Source organism: Cydia strobilella, chromosome 26 (assembly GCF_947568885.1).
Source record: "Cydia strobilella chromosome 26, ilCydStro3.1, whole genome shotgun sequence".
NCBI classification, from domain to species: domain Eukaryota; kingdom Metazoa; phylum Arthropoda; class Insecta; order Lepidoptera; family Tortricidae; genus Cydia; species Cydia strobilella.
This window is the reverse complement of record NC_086066.1, coordinates 1,192,262-1,212,758: the sequence shown is the minus strand read 5'-3', so window position 1 is coordinate 1,212,758 and position 20,497 is coordinate 1,192,262. Positions and strand designations below refer to the sequence as shown.

Genomic DNA, 20,497 nt, shown 5'->3' with positions numbered 1-20,497 from the left:
GGCGCGGTCCGGTGTTTGAATTCTTGTGAGTTGTGAATCTATCTAGGGGAGGCACGCCGCCGGTTTATCGTGTTTCGTGCGTTCTCGACTAATATATTTATTATAATTATATAGATTTATATTCGTAGAACTAGCTAGTGTTAGTCCTGTTGAAGAATACGTGGATTCAGGAATCGGATTGCTCAAATAATATAAAGAGTAAGTGTTTAATATTATTATCTACATATCATCATCATCATGTCAGCCGATAGACGTCCACTGCTGGACATAGGCCTCCCCCAAGGCTCGCCACTCCGACCGATCCTGTGCCGCTCGCATCCACCGAATTCCCGCGACCTTCACCAGGTCGTCGCTCCATCTCGTTGGAGGCCTACCAGCAGTTCGTCTTCCGGTACGCGGACGCCACTCCAGAATCTTCCGGCCCCACCGGCCATTAGTATCTACATATATAAATGTCAAATTCCGCAAATCTAACGCAAACTTTATATTTTAAATATAGTCAGCATATTATTACAGGCGACTGTACCTATCTATCTACTTTTAAGGGTTCCGTACCCAAAGGGTAAAAACGGGACCCTATTACTAAGACTCCACTGTCCGTCTGTCTGTCTGTCTGTCCGTCTGTCTCTGTCACCAAGCTGTATCTCATGAACCGTGATAGCTAGACAGTTAAAAATTTCACAGATGATGTACATTATTTCTGTTGCCGCTATAACAACAAATATTAAAAACCGGCCAAGTGCGATTCGGACTCGCGCACCGAGGGTTCCGTACTTTTTAGTATTTGTTGTTATAGCGGCAACAGAAATACATCATCTGTGAAAATTTCAACTGTCTAGCTATCACGGTTCATGAGTTACAGCCTGGTGACAGACAGACAGACGGACAGCGGAGTCTTAGTAATAGGGTCCCGTTTTTACCCTTTGGGTACGGAACCCCAAAAACAGAAGAAAATAAATAATTAAGTGGGGCTCCCACACAAAAAACTTGTTTTTTTTTGCCGTTTTTTACGTTATGGTACGGAACCCTGCGTGCGCGAGTCCGACTCGCACTTGGCCGGTTTTGCAGTTGATTACTCTAACTTTGATCTGCAGCATTGAGTTTTAGTACCTACTTTTGAGTAGGTAACTACCTACTCTTTTCAAGGTCGTAGATGTTTGCAATGAATATATATGTACATATAAATAGTAAATACAACGGCGCTGGTGGCCTAGCGGTAAGAGCGTGCGACTTGCAATCCGGAGGTCGCGGTTTCAAACCCCGGCTCGTACCAATGAGTTTTTCGGAACTTATGTACGAAATATCATTTGATATTTACCAGTCGCTTTTCGGTGAAGGAAAACATCGTGAGGAAACCGGACTAATCCCGACAAGGCCTAGTTTCCCCCCTGGGTTGGACGGTCAGATGGCAGTCGCTTTCGTAAAAACTAGTGCCTACGCCAATTCTTGGGATTAGTTGCCAAGCGGAAGGCTCCCATGGAGCCGTGGCAAAATGCCGGGACAACGCGAGGAAGATGACAAAAAGTAAATACAAAATATTGTACCTATTGTCTATAGCGCCAGACATTGAAAACGGGAGCGACAAAAATTATATCGCGTGTAGGTATATCATGATTATCATGAATAAATATATCTCCATAGTCTCTCTTGTTTTTTAGGGTTCCGTACCTAAAGGGTAAAAACGGGACCCTATTACTAAGACTCCGCTGTCCGTCTGTCTGTCACCAGTCACCAGTCACCAGGCTGTATCTCATGAATCGTGTTAGCTAGACAGTTGAAATTTTCACAGATGATGTATTTCTGTTGCCGCTATGACAACAAATACTAAAAACAGAATAATATACATATTTAAATGGGGCTCCCATACAACAAACGTGATTTTTTGCTGTTTTTTTTTCGTAATGGTACGGAACCCTTCGTGCGCGAGTCCGACTCGCACTTGGCCGGTTTTTCTGATATGTACCTAAAGTCAGCTGCAGATATTTCTAAGCTTCGCCAAAGATAGATATAACTCCGTTATTATATCCTCTTTGGCTTCGCATTATTAAATCGGACTAAGCTAACTCTGCACAGATTTATTTGCTATTACTAATTGTGGAAGTGTCACCATAAATGTAACTTTTTATGAAAACCTCTAACTATTTCCATGCCAAAATTCATCAAAATCGGTTTATCATCACATTCGCATTTTAATTTCAATATCATTTAAATTACATAATAAGCTTACAGGAATAGTACAAAATCAAACTTGCGATACAAAAATGAAGTATAAAGACAAAAAACTGTTAATTATAATATTAGAAACTTCATAACTCCCTAGGGAAAACCTTTTTCTATAGTTCCCGCTAAGCCTGCGTGCAATTCCACATTTACTGAGCGTGATGAAAATACAAATTAAATGTGACGTTGTCGATAAGGTTGATTTCATATTGAAACTATATTGAAATAGCGCCTTATTGACAACCGACAATAAGTACCCTTTTGGTTGAAAATTGCACAAATTTTATCTGAATAGCATTACAAACTCGTTACGAGTACGCTACTTATAGGTATGATGTATGTTTGTACAGTCAAGGGCATAAATATATAATACATTACCAAAGTTTCAAAAATATGTGTACGCTCTTACACCTTAGACATTAAAGTCGTGTTCACATATTTTTGAGCCATTTGTCTGGATCGATATTTTTGCCTTCGACTTTACTTATAACCAAAGATAGATATAACTCCGTAATAGATGGATACAGTCTAAGGAAAAAACGTGCCTCGAAAATCAAGAAAATTTGATTCTCGTTCAGACCCTTAACCCCTTTGGGTATGATACCCTGGCAGATTTTATTTAAATGTAAAATAATTAATTAATTATTTGGCACATATGTAAATAATAATATGTATAATTTTAGATTAAATAAGTATGTTTCCCTATGTGAAACTATGTTGCCGTGCCCTAACAGGGCGTCACATCAACAGCTTATATTTAAGAACACCTGTACCTTCTATGTGATATGCAATAAATGATTTCAATTTCCCTAAAAAGCCGAGGAATAGGTATAATCAAAGAATTGGATCCGACCCATTTTGTACCTTGTCACAGTGACAATCAATTGGAAAGTCGCTAGAGACCTCATACTATTCTCACTGTGACCAATGTGACAAAGTACAAAATGGGCAGGAAATTAAATTTGATTGTACCTTGTTTCTTTTTCCTAGTAATACTAATTTCTAAGCATAGCGGTGACATGAGACTTGACCTGTGACCTTGATGATGACTAATTTACCCAAATAGATTAGAGGAAACGATGTCGTTGACTAGCGCTACGTAATAAAATAGATACTTATAAGAGTTATAACATAGAGTAACTTATACTAGAGCGGTACTGTCATAGTAAATTTTGTAACCCCAGTAAATTCACTGCCATCTGTCGACATACTTTAAAACTAAAAATAAATATTTATAAAAATACGATAAAATGTATTTAAATATTGATAAATGATTTTTTTTATTTGCATTAATTATTTTTATGATTTTGACCCATGTTCTTTCACTGATATGCGTTAAAATAGTTAAATAACAAACGAAACCGTCAACGCCATCTATACGACAGTAAGCCAAAGCTAGTAGCGCCCTCTGAACGAGAATCAAATTTTCTTGATTTTCGAGGCACGTTTTTTCCTTAGACTGTATACATCTATTACGGAGTTATATCTATCTTTGATAAGAGTCTCTTATACAATCTGGAACAACACATTTATTGTACAAATAATTTAATGTACAAACGGCTAACTTAATGCCATGAGGCATTATCTACCAGTCAACCTTAAGGCAAAGCGGGCAGTACATTTGAAAATCAAAATAAAACGTTATACCGGCGTGGTTATACCTAACAACTAACAACATATATAATTAAAAAAACCGGCCAAGTGCGAGTCGGACTCGCGCACCGAGGATTCCGTACATTACATAATTTTAACAATGTATTTTTATGTGAAACGTGAGTGAAAGGTAAATTGCGGTTTACTATTTATGACGTCTTAAAAAAAAACTACTTACTAGATCTAGTTCAAACCAATTTTCGGTGGAAGTTTGCATGGTAATGTACATCATATATTTTTTTCAGTTTTATCATTCTCTTATTTTAGAAGTTACAGGAGGTGGGGGGGACACACATTTTACCACTTTGGAAGTGTCTCTCGCGCAAACTATTCAGTTTAGAAAGAAATGATCATTTTTGAAGACCTATCCATAGATACCCCACGTGTGTATTGGTTTGATGAAAATTTTTTTTTGAGTTTCAGTTTTAAAGTATGGGGAACCCCCAAAATTTATTGTTTTTTTTTTTTCAATTTTTATGTGAATATCTTAATGCGGTTCACACAATGCATGTACTACCAAGTTTCAACAGTATAGTTCTTATAGTTTCAGAGAAAAGTGGCTGTGACATACGGACGGACGGACAAACAGACATGACGAATCTATAAGGGTTCCGTTTTTTGCCATTTGACTACGGAACCCTAAAAATGTAGGATGCCGGTGAAATATTATTGTTGATTGTGCACGATTCCATTCAATGAAATGATAAAGACAACATCTTTTGCCTAATTATGTAGAAAATGAGGTAAAACCACCCACTTTTCTAGTAACATTTCGTTTCTGTGAGCATCGTAGTTCTAACCTAACCCAATTTTCTGATAGCAGTTCGGTTCGCACTTGACCGGTTTTTGGAATTTTATTGACCTGAAATGTATGCTGGCGCCAAGCCATCTATACCTTTGACACTTTCCAACCCCATGCATTTATGTATCTAAACATTTCATTATGATTTCAGTACTAAAATGTTGACGTTGCCCACACTGTTAACTGACAGTTCGTGAACCTTATTACGAAAGGCATAAGGTCCACCGATGGACATCAGTTAACGCAGCGTCTTACCAAAGATAAATATAACTCCGTAGTAGATAGATATAGTCTAAGGAAAAAACGTGCCTCGAAAATAACGAAAATTTGATACTCGATCAGATGGCGCGACAGAGCGGTACTGTCATAGTAAATTTTGTAACCACAGTAAATTCAGTGCCATCTATCGACACACTTTAAAACTAAAAATGAAGATTTATAAAAATACGATAAAATGTATTTAAATATGGATAAATGATTTTTTTTATTTGCATTAATTATTTTTATGATTTTGACCGATGTTCTTTCACTGATATGCGTTAAAATTGTTAAATAACAAACGAAACCGTCAACGCCATCTATACGACAGTAGGCCAAAGCTAGTAGCGCCCTCTGATCGAGAATCAAATTTTCTTGATTTTCGAGGCGCGTTTTTTCCTTAGACTGTATCCATCTATTACGGAGTTATATCTATCTTTGGTCTTAGTTTAAGATAAAATAAATTGTATGCCCGAAAAGAGTAAAACTGTTGATACTCATAAAAAATGTACCTATAGTTATACTTCTTGTACCTTCACAGTTTACACAATAAATATTTCTGATTCTGATTCAAATTTTGTTAGTTAGTGTGGTATAGGTAAATCTGATTTAATCTTCTGAATTTTAAAAGTATATTTCCATATAAAATTAAATCATTACATTAATAAATTAAATTAAAATCTTTTGAAGAATTATTAACGTTAGAAAATTCTGTGACCGCAAAATGGGCAGTACAGCACCATCTGTTTTGGACGTCAAACTAAGTCGTAAAGTCGTAATTTACAATGATGTGGGACACAACTCTGTATGGATATTAGTAGTCTGTATTATTTACCGGTCTCTGGCCCCGGTTACATCACGTTCAAGGCACTTTGTATCGCCGCGGAGCGATTAGGTATGTAAATACCTACACAATATATTTCTATAGTATGATGTAAGCGCGTGTGCCGCTTTGATAGAATAGTAATTGCTTAGAGGGTTATTTAATATAGGTTTTTATCGTTTTATAAATAACAGCGACCCGCCCCGGCTTCCCATGGGTAAACTTTACCAAATTATATACCTAAACCTTCCTCTAGAATACCTCTATTGATAGGTAAAATCCGCATGGAAATCTGTTCAGTAGTTTTTGAGTTTATCGCGAACATACATACATACAGACAGACACAGCGGGGGACTTCACTACATAGTATATAAATAAATAAAGTCGCTTCCTGCTGTCTGTCTGTCCCTATGTATGCTTAGATCTTTAAAACTACGCAAAGGATTTTGATGCGGTTTTAATAGATAGAGTGCATGATTTAAGAGGAAGGTTTATATGTGTAATACATCAGCATTGCACTCATGCGAAGCCGGGGCGGGTCGCTAGTTGTTTTATAAGATGCAAGTGGACGTACAGTTAGCAAATCTATTGTTATGTCAACTGTTTTTGACTGTGTCAATACATTCATTAATATCACGTCTACACCTTATAAAACAAATAAGTCCCCCGCCGCGTCTGTCTGTTTGTGTGTTTGTATGTTCACGATAAACTTTAGTTTTTCATTTTTGATTTAAATTTTAGTTAAATATTTTGTATTTTTCAGACCATGGGTAAAGACGAGAAAGAAGACTCCGGCTTTGGCTTCAAGGACAAGGCGAAGGCAGAAGAGACCCTGAAGCTTCTAGAACAACATGACCCTAATTACCGGCGGCTCACTGTGCGGGGGCTGCTGGGTCGCGCGAAGAGGGTACTTTCCTGTAAGTATGACTTCAAGAGGGCGAAGAAACCTTGAAGCTTTTAGAACAGCATGACCCTAATTGACGGCGACTCACTGTACGCGGGCTGCTGCGTCGCGCGAAGAGGGTACTTTCCTGTATGACTTTCAACAAGGCGAAGAAACCTTGAAGCTTTTAGAACAGCATGAACCTAATTACCGGCGACTCACTGTGCGCGGGCTGCTGCGTCGCGCGAAGAGGGTACTTTCCTGTAAGTATGACTTCAATAAGGCGAAGAAACCTTGAAGCTTTTAGAACAGCATGACCCTAATTACCGGCGACTCACTGTGCGCGGGCTGCTGGGTCGCGCGAAGAGGGTACTTTCCTGTAAGTATGACTTCAACAAGGCGAAGAAACCTGAAGATTTGAGAACAGCATGACCCTAATTACCGGCGCCTCACTGTGCGGGGGCTGCTGGGTCGCGCGAAGAGGGTACTTTCTTGTAAGTATGTCTTCAACAAAGCGAAGAAACCCTGAAGCTGCTAGAGCAACACGTGCCCAGCTGCCGCCGGCTCACAGTACGCAGGCTGCTGGGTCAAGCCACAGGAATACTCTGCGATTTTTTAGCCAACAAAACACGAAAGTTTCGTCGTTTAGTCGTCTGCCTCTTCCCCCCTTGTCACCGCTATAGTATTGTTGCTCTGTCGCTGGTACGCTGGTCGCTGTGGGGGGAACTTTATACATGGAAGCTAGCGCCGTCGGCATCAACTTACTATACATATATTATTATATAGGTTCCGGGACCTATATTGAGTAAGTCGTACGGCTGACGCCAATGTGTCAAAATTGTCAAAATCATCTACTAAATATTTCGCATTTTACATGAAGACTGTATAAAGGAGCCAAATCTCTATGTATGAAAAGTGTCCATCAAATAACAGTAATTAGGCGGCGCCACCATACACCGAAAAACTACCAAAAACAACCTACGTAATTTGGTCGGGTTATTTGTTGCCTTATATGGTTCATGTTATACTCATGTCCCAGAGCCTAACTAGCGCCACCGGAGAGATTAGGAACTATTATTTAAAGCTTAACGCGATCACTTTTACAACAATTCTGCCATAAGAGATTGCGATCCTTTCTATACCATCCATAGCATTTTAGTTTTATCAACTATGAACGTCACGCGTCTATTATTAATGAAAGGTCATTGCCATTAAGTCTGTATACATTCTATGGCATGTGCCATGCGATAAGCTATGGATGGTATAGAAAGGATGCCGATCGCTTATGGTAGAATTGTTACAAAAGTGACCGCTTTCAGCTTTAAAAAAAAAAAATTTATAATATCTTTATTTCAGAACATTCAAAATTCCATACAATATTGTTAGTACCATTGTTGTACCTATGAGTTAGTAAATACATTAAAAATAAAAACAAAACTTTTAACAATAAAATCAAAATCCAATAAATTTAAATAATGAATGAATAATAGTTCCTAATCTCTCCGGTGGCGCTAGTTAGGCTCTGGGACATGAGTATAATATGAACCATATTAGTCCATATAAGGCAACAAATAACCCGACCAAATTACGTAGGTTGTTTTTGGTAGTATTTCGGTGTATGGTAGCGCCGCCTAATTACTGTTTTTTGATGGACACTTTTCATACATAGAGATTTGGCTCCTTTATACAGTCTCCATGCGATAAGCTGTCACCATCTGTCACTAAACTTGAAAATATTAATAACCATTGTGATGTTATATTAATATTTTATAATCTTATATTAATATAATTACCACAATGATTCAAAATCCACCAGTTTCAAACCAAGAACCATGTTTATGTAGCAAGAATACAATACTGTTTATACTAGTGCTGTTTAGTTTGATTTTTTACCAAATTTACCGTCATCTGAAAGAAGTGTCGCAGATCTTAAACGTAATCTTATCTCGATTGTTTACGAAAAGCCCAGTTAATGTGGAGGAATTAACTTTTGAGCTGGAGAATGATGGCGACCATGATGGGCGACAAATCTGACGACGCTTAGGAGATATCTCAATATGGTAAGGTGTATTGGGGTAACTTCGAAAGTGGCGTAGCGTGAACTAATGAGGGCTATCGTTTTTTTGCTCACCAGTTGGCGCCTCTGTTGATGGTGGTCCAAAAGACTAAAGAACAGCTGTCAGTCATTGAAGTGACAAGTGACATTTGACATTTCTAACTATGGAAAAGACCACCATCTACACTAGCGCCCCTAGCGTCGAATTCATACGCGTTAGCCCTCGTTCACTGTGCCCGAAAGGCGCGAGGCCCCCCTTGGGGCGCGAGGCCGTGGGCGACGGCTCAACTTCGCCCAAGCCTTACTACGCCACTGTACGAAAGGGGGATAAAGCGCTGGTGGCCTAGCGGTAAGAGCGTGCGACTTTCAATCCGGAGGTCGCGGGTTCAAACCCTGGCTCGTACCAATGAGTAATTCGGAACATATGTACGAAATATCATTTGATATTTGCCAGTCGCTTTTCGATGAAAGAAAACATCGTGAGGAAACCGGACTAATTCCAATAAAGCCTAGTTTCACTAGACTTATATTGACCGGGATATAGACCGTGATTACCTTTTGTATTATTTGTGAGCTCCCGATATTTCGACGCAGTTACATGCATCATGTTCACGGATCACAAATAATACAAAAGGTAATCACGGTCTATATCCCGGTCAATATAAGTCTAGTGAAACTAACCGTCAATCATTCAAAACTCTAAAAGCCTAGTTTACCCTCGGGGTTGGAAGGTCAGATAGCAGTCGCTTTCGTAAAAAACTAATGCGTACGCCAATTCTTGGGATTGGTTGCGAGCGGATCCCAGGCTCCCATGAGCCAAGGCAAGGAGCCGGGATAACGCAAGGAACAAGATTTTTTACTGTAGCAACAATAAGCAAGATGCTTTTTTAAGCGTTGCATTTGCAGTAGTGTGTGTTGCTAAAGTATGCAGTGCTTTGGTTTTATCTTCTTCCTCAGTCCCTCATTGCTGAGGATCGCGACCATGTTTGCTCCGTCTCCATAGTGTGCGTGGTCATAAGCCATATGGGTCACGCACTGCATGTTGCCGCCACCCCCTTCACACCATCAGACCATCTCGTGGGTGCTTTTCCTTCCTTTCTTCCTTCCTTTCCTTCCTTTGGTTTTATAGATGTTTGCAAATTCCACAATTATCCCGCTTGTGAAGTTATACTAATGCACCAAAGATTACAACAGATAGGCCCGTTCGTATAATTCCGACCGAACATTCTCGTTTGGTGTGCCTCGGTGGAATGCTTCAACAGATTGGTTGATGAGTTCGCATCACGTGCACGATTAGTGCGACTAGTCCAGCACGCTTGGCTCGCATTCGTGCACAGTGGTGTCAGTGACACCGCTGCTGGCACCATTCTTGGTTTTACGAAGCCCGTTTTTACGAAGTCAATGTAGCTGGATGGTATGGTACCGAATACACTGGATGACATTCCTAAGAAAAAACTGATGTTTATTGTCTGTGAGCCAAATTGTAATATTTGTAATCCTTCCAACCATTTTAGCGGCTAAAATCAAAATAATTTCCACGACTGCACTTATTTCCTAGCTAATCGTCTGAATTAAAACCAACAGGATACCTAACACTCGTCTTGACTCTCATAGTAAATACTAATAATAATAAATAAATAATAATTTATAGTAAATACTTAGGTGCATTTATGTTAAAGTAATTTTTGAATTGCATAAAGTAATTACGAATCTAACGAACAATGTCTTAATTCCAGTAACAAAGGCTGAAGATAAAATTAAGAACATCAAAGAAGCGATGGAGGTGTTCGAGAACTGGCTGGCGGAGCTGGACGCGGGCAAGGAGAAGAAATCTGAGAAGAAGAGAGAAGAAAAGAAGGCAGAGAAGAAGGAAGATAAAGATGTAAGTAGAATATATAGGTTAGATGTAAGGCGCCTCGCAAAAGCCAGAACATCAAAGAAGCAATGGAGGTGTTCGAGAATTGGCTGGCCGAGCTAGAAGAAGGCTGAGAAGAAAGAAGATAAGAAGAAGAATTACAGAACATGACATAAAAAGAACACCCAGTCTTGTAGTCTGACTGTGCTCCACAAGTTTATAACTTAATTTAGTGCTATATCAATATCAAAACTTACTACATTTACTATCGGACAATTTGATTCCTGGCCCAATGTGAAACCTTTTCACGTCACTACGTCATTAGGGCCCTTTTCACACTCGTGCGCGAATCGAGTGTGGAGTCTAGTTCGCTAATCAGCCGGCGCGCTGCGTAGTCTGGAGCGGGCTATTGGTGTTATTGGCATTATATTACATTGATATAGAAAGTAAAAATATTATAACACTTAAAAAGTACCTACTGTGAAATCGTTCTATGGTAAAGAGACGCTTTCCACATAGATTTTCGGACATTGACACGCCTGTTGCTATCTCTATTGCACGCGCATAAATATATTGCTGTCCCGCCCATGAAGCCAGTTGTCAATGTCACTGTGCGAACTTGACAGCAATATAAATATGCGCTTGCAATAGAGACAGCAAGAGGCGGGTCAAAGTACGAATAGGTATGTATGTGACGTTTTCAATCAAAAGGTACGACATTGTCGCTTACCATAAGGACGAAAATTGCTTGTATCTTTATACGAAAAACCTGTCAGAGCGTCCTTATGGCAAGCGACATGGTACCTTTTGCTCGAAAACGACACATTTGTGGAAAGCGCAGGGAAAGCATCTCTTCTTTAGGTCACATATAAGGCGATCTCAGAATAAAAATAAAAATATGATATTTTTAGTGTTCCGTGCAAAACCAGGGACCGCTATCCCTTATCGGGGTTTTATAAGGGTATTGCATAAGGCTTAACTCACCATACCCTTTGCCAGACGAAACCCTTTGTTTTGGTTTTAAAAACCCTTATATAAAGCTACCACATTTGAGTAATCGGTAGCCCAAATACCCTTACAAAACCCTTATCATCCGCCCACCAACACCTTGCATATTGCTTATAAGGGTTAGCCTTATAAAGGGCTTCCCTTTTAGCATATAAGCGTGCTAATTTAAGTCGTCTACCTCGTTCATAAAGCACACATTACTTCGAATCCGAGCGATCGTCGGCGGCGACGGCGGCGTTCTTTGACTAGGCACGTATTTTCTTTCCTTTTCATACACTAGCGTAGATATATACTAATTCTGTCTCTTTCACGCAAAGGGAAACCTTTATAAAAAGCGCTTAAAGATAAGGGTAACCCTTATTAAGGGCTAGCCTTATTTTTGGTTAGCTCTTCGGTAAGGGTTAGTCAAAGGTAAGGGTATGAATGGGCTTGCAGTTCAATAGGGAAAGTCTTTCAATGTGTTAGCCGTGTTTAAGTGTCGCCCATTGAAAGGGTTTTATCGCGGAAAGGGTTGTCCGGTCCCTGTGCAAAACTTTGTTTTGACAAACGGAACACTTATGGGATCACTTCGGTCTTGCAAATCAGTTAAATGCGTTTTTCTCAGAGACCGTTTGACATAGATACCTAAAATTTGAAACAATTATAGCAATTACCACCAATAATATTGTAAAAAAGTCAAAACCGCTTATTTATTTATTTATACTTTATTGCACATAAAATAAGTACAAATGGTGGACTTAATGCCTTAAGGAATTCTCTACCAGTCAACCACTGGGCCAAAAAGAGACGTTTGTTGGTACAGGCTTTGTACTGTATTTGAAAATAATTAAACGATATCACTACCTACTATTTACAAATTAAATACTAATTATAGAATACCTATTATATTATTTCTTATTTTTAAATAAGGTTTTTATTAACATTCTGCAATGTCCTGTCCAATCTTCGCGCTCGTATCTTCTACAATCATGAAGCATTGGACGTGTATGGAATTGACAATATTGGTTGCTTATTTCAGTCTAGCTCCGACGTGGAAATGGAGGACAAAGACGAGAAGAAGCTGCCAGCAGACAAGGTCCCAGGGCTGGGCTTCAAGGACAAGGAGGCGGCAGAAGGGACCCTCAAGGCTCTGAAGGGCCGGGACCCCGACTACCAGCAGCTGGCCGTCAAGGGGCTGCTCGGGAGTGCCAAGCGTGTGCTTACTTGTGAGTATGAACAAAGATAGATATAACTCTGTAATAGATGGATACAGTCTAAGGAAAAACCGTGCCTCGAAAATCAAGAAAATTTGATTCTCGATCAGAGGGCGCTACTAGCTTTTTTCTACTGTCGTATAGATTTATAGATTTAGTTCGTGAAATTGTAAACCTTTTGTTACCTAATTGAAATAACAGGTACTGGTTTCTTATCTTGCCTTTTATCAGATCAATTTTTTTTTAAAAGACTCACTAAATTAGTAATGTTTTTTTTTTTTCTGATGGACGTTTAGGTAAACGCGCGTAAAGCACTGATTTTGTCGCTCTTATTTGTAAATTTCGTAAAGTTTGAAGTGCTAAAAATGGTAAATTTGTATTACACATACTCTGTACTTGACCTTTATCAGATTACATTACATTTTTGAGTTCGAGGAAATGAAAGTTAAACGAATTCAATTTTCTCCAGAAATTACTTCAAACTAGGTGACAATTTCTCTGAAAATCGACTTTGTTTCAACGTAATTTTGATACTTAAACAATCTACAACATTTGCTGAAACATTCTTATATAACTTATCAATTTGTATAATTTACCACCATAATTTTTTGATAAATTTTTAAAAACTGCCCCTTCTCTTCATATCTTAATACCGGTGACGCATGCTCGCGACTTCATTATTAAAAGGCAAGATGAGAAGACGTGCTAATAGAAATCAATACTTGTTATTTAGATATTACGTAACAAAACATGTATAATTTCAACGACTAAATCTATCAATTTTACATTTTTGCTCCAAAACCGACACCGGCCTCTTAACATTGTAACGCCACACTTTCTCAAATAAGCTATGATTAGTTTACATGAAGGCTACTAGATGGCGCTAGTAGGCCCCGAATTTGATGTAAACATTGGACATATTTTATCTTTCCCGTAACTTTAAAATTCTAAAACCTTATGTAACTTAATTGTGTTGACTGGTTTTTTATGCAAACATAACGAATGTGCAAATCAAGATTAAAGTAAAATAGAAAACATCCAATTCCAATACAAACTGTAGTTCAATGTGCTCTCACGAGATGATGTTAGTATCGCGCAATGTTTTGAACTTAATTTCTTTCTTTGAAGCTTTAAAATTATGAAATGAAGCATTTCGTAGTTCTTGTATTTTACTACAACTACAACGTAGCAAATGTATAGATATAGATTAATGTAACGTTGTCAACCCATACATAATTACATATATATCATTCGTCTATGTACACAGAGATGGCGTTAGCGCGCCATTATATCTCGTTATTACTGACTTCTGAATACCTGTAAAAAATACGGAACATCATGTAACATGTTCCTAAAAATATATTGAATGTATCCAAATAGTTTAACATATGAAAACAATGGGCATGTTTGTACAACTTAACTGTTTACCAAACCATCTCACTAGATGTCACTGTGCATAGGGCACGCCGTTTCTACTTCGCGGTGTTAAGGTGTTTCCTAGACATGGATTGGATATGTGAAAACGCTCTTATGCCGTTTCTTCACAGGCACTCGGGACGAAAGCAAGCTCGCCAACATCAAGGAAGCCATGTCCATCTTGGAGAAGTTCCTCGACGATTTCGACACAAACCACCTGAGCAAGCAGAACAACGCGTACCTGAGTCTGGGCATCGTGAGAACTGCGGAGAAGTCCGCTGGTGACGCCGTTACTAAACAGCAGGTTTGTACATGATCCCAGCCTCCAGGATGACTTCTACACCAACCTGAGCAAGCAGAACAACGCGTACCTGAGTCTGGGCATCGTGAGAACTGTGGAGAAGTCCGCTGGTGACGCCGTTACTAAGCAGCAGGTTTGTACATGATCCCATCGCCTCCGGGATGACTTCTACACCAACCTGAGCAAGCAGAACAACGCGTACCTGAGTCTGGGCATCGTGAGAACTGCGGAGAAGTCCGCTGGTGACGCCGTTACTAAGCAGCAGGTTTGTACATGATCCCATAGCCTCCGGGATGACTTCTACACCAACCTGAGCAAGCAGAACAACGCGCACCTGAGTCTGGGCATCGTGAGAACTGCGGAGAAGTCCGCTGGTGACGCCGTTACTAAGCAGCAGGTTTGTACATGATCCCATAGCCTCCGGGATGACTTCTACACCAACCTGAGCAAGCAGAACAACGCGCACCTGAGTCTGGGCATCGTGAGAACTGCGGAGAAGTCCGCTGGTGACGCCGTTACTAAGCAGCAGGTTTGTACATGATCCCACAGCCTCCGGGATGACTTCTACACCAACCTGAGCAAGCAGAACAACGCGTACCTGAGTCAGGGAATCGTGAGAACTGCGGAGAAGTCCGCTGGTGACGCCGTTACTAAACAGCAGGTTTGTACATGATCCCAGCCTCCAGGATGACTTCTACACCAACCTGAGCAAGCAGAACAAAGCGTACCTGAGTCTGGGCATCGTGAGAACTGCGGAGAAGTCCGCTGGTGACGCCGTTACTAAACAGCAGGTTTGTATATGATCCCAGCCTCCAGGATGACTTCTACACCAACCTGAGCAAGCAGAACAACGCGTACCTGAGTCAGGGCATCGTGAGGACTGCAGAAAAGTTCGCTGGTGACGCAGTTACTGAGCAAAAGGTTTGTAGACTGGCACAGAACTGGGTGGTCTGTGTAGACTGGTCGACAATGGATGTTTTGCCGTTTTAAGTCAGGGATAATTGTGCGGTGTTTTTAACGAGCCGAGGTTTACTCAGGTAATTACAGTAGGTCGGAAAAAATACAAATTCATAAGTAGACATTTGGTTGGTAACACAGGAGTCTTAAGCGTTACCAACCAAATGTCTACTTATGAATTTGTATCTTCTGTCTGTCCAGGGTCCCGGGAGGAGCAAGCTTTTATAAGCTACGATAATCAGCTTCATTGGAAGTCGGGAAGTGGGTCAAATTTTGCTTGCAATATTTGACCCGTACAAACATAGTTAGATACATTGCAAGTTAAATAAAAGCTTTGTAATAGCTTGTAATAATGATTAATTCGTCAATATTATTTTATTATTACTTACATGTAAGTAACGCTAACAATAAATCCTAACTATAAAATTAATTTAACTTCGCGTATAAATTAGGCATTGAAAAGTTTAAGAGATTTAGTTGCGCGATTTGTCGCTAGATGTCTCTGCTTGTCTTTTAGATGGCGTTAACGGTAGTCGTTCGTAAATTCCGTAATAGTGTACTTTTGTAAAAGTTTACGGCTGTCTGTTTGAAATGAAATAATTTTTGAAATCGTCCATACAAATTCCAGTATGGGCGAAATAATTGAATTATTCTACGTACGTAGGCTGCCACTTAGGTCAGAAAATATGTATATAAATGTCAGTATTTTAAAAGTAAAATGCATGAAATAAGCTTTCTCGCCAACAAACTGCATATGCAGCTTGGCGAGTAATTTTGAAATTAATTATGTCTTTGAAAAATAAATTAAAAAAAAGATCTGTTTCGAGTAAGTGTGAAGAAAAATAAATGTATTCTCCAATATACTTGGAAATGTTCACCTTTCACTAAAAAGAGTTTTTTTTTTTATGAAATAGGAGGCAAACGAGCAGACGGATCACCTGAGAGTGCAAAGTGCAAGAAGTTCTTCATTATGCACAAATAAAATAGTTTTTGCACTGTACTAGCGGACTTTTTTATACTACATCGGTGGAAAACAAGCGTACGGCCCGCCTGATGGTACGCAGCCATCATCGCCTGCAACTCTATGGGTGTTACTTTTTAATGTATGGCACAATCCCTCTCGTCTATTTAGGGTTGTCAAAATTCAAGTCATTATCTTATCTGTGGTCGTGTACGCAGAGGGACGTCAAGTTGTGCCAACCCTTATAATTGCTCGGAGCAATGCTGAGCCGAGCGCAGCCGAGAATGCCCGAAAGGAGGAGTGTCACCGTCGCCCCACTGACGTTAACACCTTTAATGATTTGCCACACTGGATGCATTCTGCACTTCAACTTCAAAGGTTGCTGTCAATGTTGTTTATAAGCCCCCTCCACACTCGTGCGCGAATCGCGGCGCGAAGCCGCTAACACGAGTGTGGAGTTCGCTAAGCCGCGTCTGGAGCGAGCTATACATAATGCGGGTTTGACCTGACCGCTGACCGCAGAACGCATCCAGTGTGGCAAATCCTTTAGGATGCCGTTGCTACGGGCTATTGATAGATCAGGGAGGCAACTTTTTTACGAATGATTGTTCTTCTTCTTCGTTGGTGTTTAAAAAATCTTCTTCACATCAGTTTCTCATTTAAAAAATTAACGGTTTTTTCAGAGAGCCTTCATAGCAGCTTACAGCTCCGTGAACGGGGAGTACAAGCGCCTGCGCACCGTGGAGGAGAAAGAGGGAGGCAAGACCTGGGACATCGTGAGGAACGCCGCGCTCAAAGACCTGAAGGAAAAGGTACCTTGTACAAATAGTAGGTACCCTTAATTGACTGAAACTCACCGAACTTGTCAGTAGAAAAGGCGCAAAATTCAAATTTTCTATGGGAGTTCAACCCTTCGCGCCTAAATTTTTTTAATTGGCCGCCTTTTTCTACTGGCCAATTGGCTGCCCCAAAGTGTAGTTTTCAAAAAAAGAGTTTAATTTTTTTCGCGCAGAATCCACTCATATTAAGCCCGTTCCAGACTACGCGGCCCGAAGCCGCGAACGCGAGTGTGGAGTCGATTTCTACTCGTCGTAGTCGAACTAGACTCCACACTCGCGTTCGCGGCTTCGCGCCGCGATTCGCGTACGAGTGTGGAGGGCCCTTTAGGAAGACAGTGAATGATTACCTACCAAAATACGTGATAATCTTCTATCCTTTACATTTTTTTTATTTTCAGCACGCCAACACAAAACTCTTCAACGACAAAGACGAACCTACCGCCGAACACCTGGAACTCCTACTGTGGGCCTACTCACCTGAAGCGGCTAAGGTCAAGAAGGTTGTGCCAGAGACTAAAGAGTCCAAAGAGGACCGGAAGAGGAAGAGCAGCGGCGGTGACGAAACTCCTAGTAAAAAGAAAAAAGAATAACGGCAAGGTTTTTGAGCAAAATAATGTTTTTTTTTTTAAATGGGGGGAACAAATTTGAATAAAAATAAAAATGACGTTGTTGTAAATGCAGGCATACATACATACATATAATCACGCCTATTTCCCGGAGGCAGAGACCACGGATTTCCACTTGCTACGATCCTGACATACCTTTTTCGCTTCCTTCACTTTCATAACATTCCTCATACACGCTCGCCGGTTTAGGGTGCTCTTGACCTGGCCTTTCTTCAGGATTTCCCCGATCTGATCAGAGAAAGTCCGCCGAGGTCTGCCCCTTCCAACTCCCGTTTCTACCTCTCCCATTTCAGTGCAGGCATTTAAACTGGCATGAAAGAAGGAACTACATTTAAGTCCGTGTTAAGCTCTGGATAGCGGTGCTTTCTCCATGTAAAATAATACGGCTAAATATGGATGGAGTAGTATTTTGATGGCACTGCTATCCTAGCCTCCTCCTAAGGCCTAAGGTCCTACCTATAGTACTTCTCAGTTCGGTGAAATTTAAACCATATTCAATTGGAACAAAGTTGCATTTCTTTTGTTTTGGTAAATTTTCAAACAAATAAAAATCAACTCTATTCCCTGCTATATATAGGTTCTAATTTCAGTGGCAAATTTTGGGAGTTTCATTTGTATGGCTGGGCTAAGTTCGACGTGTTGCCTCCCTGTAACACTTACGTACGAATTTACTGTTAAATAATAGTCTGTAAAACGTTAAAAACATTTTACTTTGATAATTGTAGTATTTGTAGTTAGTTTCTGAACGCAACCTATTGAAAGAATCCTCTGAAAGAATCCTGTAGAATCTGCCTGTCATTCTGTCTCCGCTTTTTTCAATGTACACGAAATAATGTTTCATATAAAATAAATAAGTATTCAAGTATTAAAAACCTCTGATTTATTATTTAAAAAACCTCTCATTTACAAGTGCGACAGAGAGGCAACGCGTCATCACATTGCAAATTTAATTTCATAATGTAAAAGTGTCATTATCTGAGAATATGTTGCGTATAATTGCCACGACTCTTTTCATACATTTTGTATGGGTCGCGGTAATTGGACCGCAGACATATTTTTTGAGAATGACCCAAAATGTTAAATATCAAGTATCTACATAATATTTTGTGAGGCATTTATTACTAGCATTAAAAATGGTTTTAACGAGCATTTACATTGTGTACATACAGTGTATTTTACGAATCATTAAATAAAAACTGTTAACGTTGTTTTTTGATTTTTATTTTTTAGCGTTCCGTATCCAAAGAGTCATCATCTTCCTCGCGTTGTCCCAGCATTTTGCCACGGCTCATGGGAGCCTGGGGTCCGCTTGGCAACTAATCCCAAGAATAGGCGTAGGCTATTAAGTTTTTACGAAAGCGACTGCCATCCGAACTTCTAACCCAAAGGGTAAACTGGGCCTTATTGGGATTAGTCCGGTTTCCTCACGATGTTTTCCTTCACCGAAAAGCGACTGGTAAATATCAAATGATATTTCGTACATAAGGTAGGTAGGTAAGGGTAAAAACGGATTACTAAGACTCCACTGTCCGTCTGTCTGTCTGTCACCAGCAGGGCCTGACTTAGACTTAAAGTTCTGACTGGTTCTGACCGCCCTAGGCTGACTATGTATATCCGCCCCCCACTTGTCTCAACTCAGAGCCGCCGCCGCGCGCCCTTAGTCCTTGCGCCCTAGGCTTTAGCCTGTGGGTAAATCAGGCCCTGGTCACCAGTCTCATGTTGATTTTCAAAGATGATGTATTTCTGTTGCCGCTATAACAACAAATAGTGCGAGAGTTCGATTCGCACTTGGCCGGTTTTTTTAAAACCTAATTATTTCGAAAAAATAACTCGAATAAAATAGGATGCTTCCACTTTCGCAGGCAGTCCCTCAGTCCCTACCGATTTTTTTAAAACAATTATGGCCTAGATGCGAGTCCTTAAGCCAAGTCACTGCCGATTTTTTTTAAACAATTATGGCCTGGATACGAGTCCTTTAAGCTTAGTCACTACGTATCTTCTTAGTAGTTTGTGGTCACTACCGATTTTAATTTTCCTAGGCTAGGCGTTTTGGCTAGGTTTGTTTGACATGCTATATTAAGCAACTGCTAATAGTAAAGCCTATAACCTTGATTTAGTTATGCTATTTTTGAAATGTTGAGTGCAGCAAAATTAATATTTTAAATTTGTTATTATTTTATAATTTATTTATGCATTGTAAGCACCCTAGTGAGTATTGTATTCTTTGGTAAGCACGCTTTAGTTTATGCACACCATCAAAGAATATAAAGTTTGTCAAAGGTCTGTCTCATTTCAAACATAGACAGAGAGAATCATACTATCTTTGTCTTACACTAGTACTAGCACCCAAAAGAAAAGGATGAGTATAGTTTTTTTTGTTCCTATTTACTGACAAGATTTGCTTGACCAACTATAATACTCACTACACACCATACAAACGCCTCTAGCTCATTTCCTCGATTCCAGGCCATAATTGTTTAAAAAAACAGTTCATCGATTTGACATAACGTTGTAAACACAAAGTACAATGAACTCTTTCATTTTCGCGATAAAATTGACTGAAACATCGCGAATAATGAATTAAATGTGTCTTATTCAGTGCCCTTTTGTCATATAGTAGCAGTTATATGTAAAAGCGAGCCTTAT

At 39.8% G+C, this 20,497-nt stretch overlaps 1 protein-coding gene across 1 annotated transcript; it reads left to right on the top strand.

The window, feature by feature from the left end:
• The first annotated feature begins 112 nt into the window (after positions 1-112).
• Positions 113-18,500, top strand: LOC134753204 (uncharacterized). Its single transcript, XM_063689009.1, has 7 exons — positions 113-202; positions 6,520-6,673; positions 10,432-10,577; positions 12,577-12,763; positions 14,299-14,471; positions 17,070-17,198; positions 17,624-18,500. The coding sequence occupies exons 2-7, from the start codon at positions 6,523-6,525 to the stop codon at positions 17,813-17,815; spliced, it is 978 nt and encodes a 325-aa protein (XP_063545079.1). The 5' UTR covers positions 113-202; positions 6,520-6,522; the 3' UTR covers positions 17,816-18,500.
• The last annotated feature ends 1,997 nt before the right edge of the window (positions 18,501-20,497 follow it).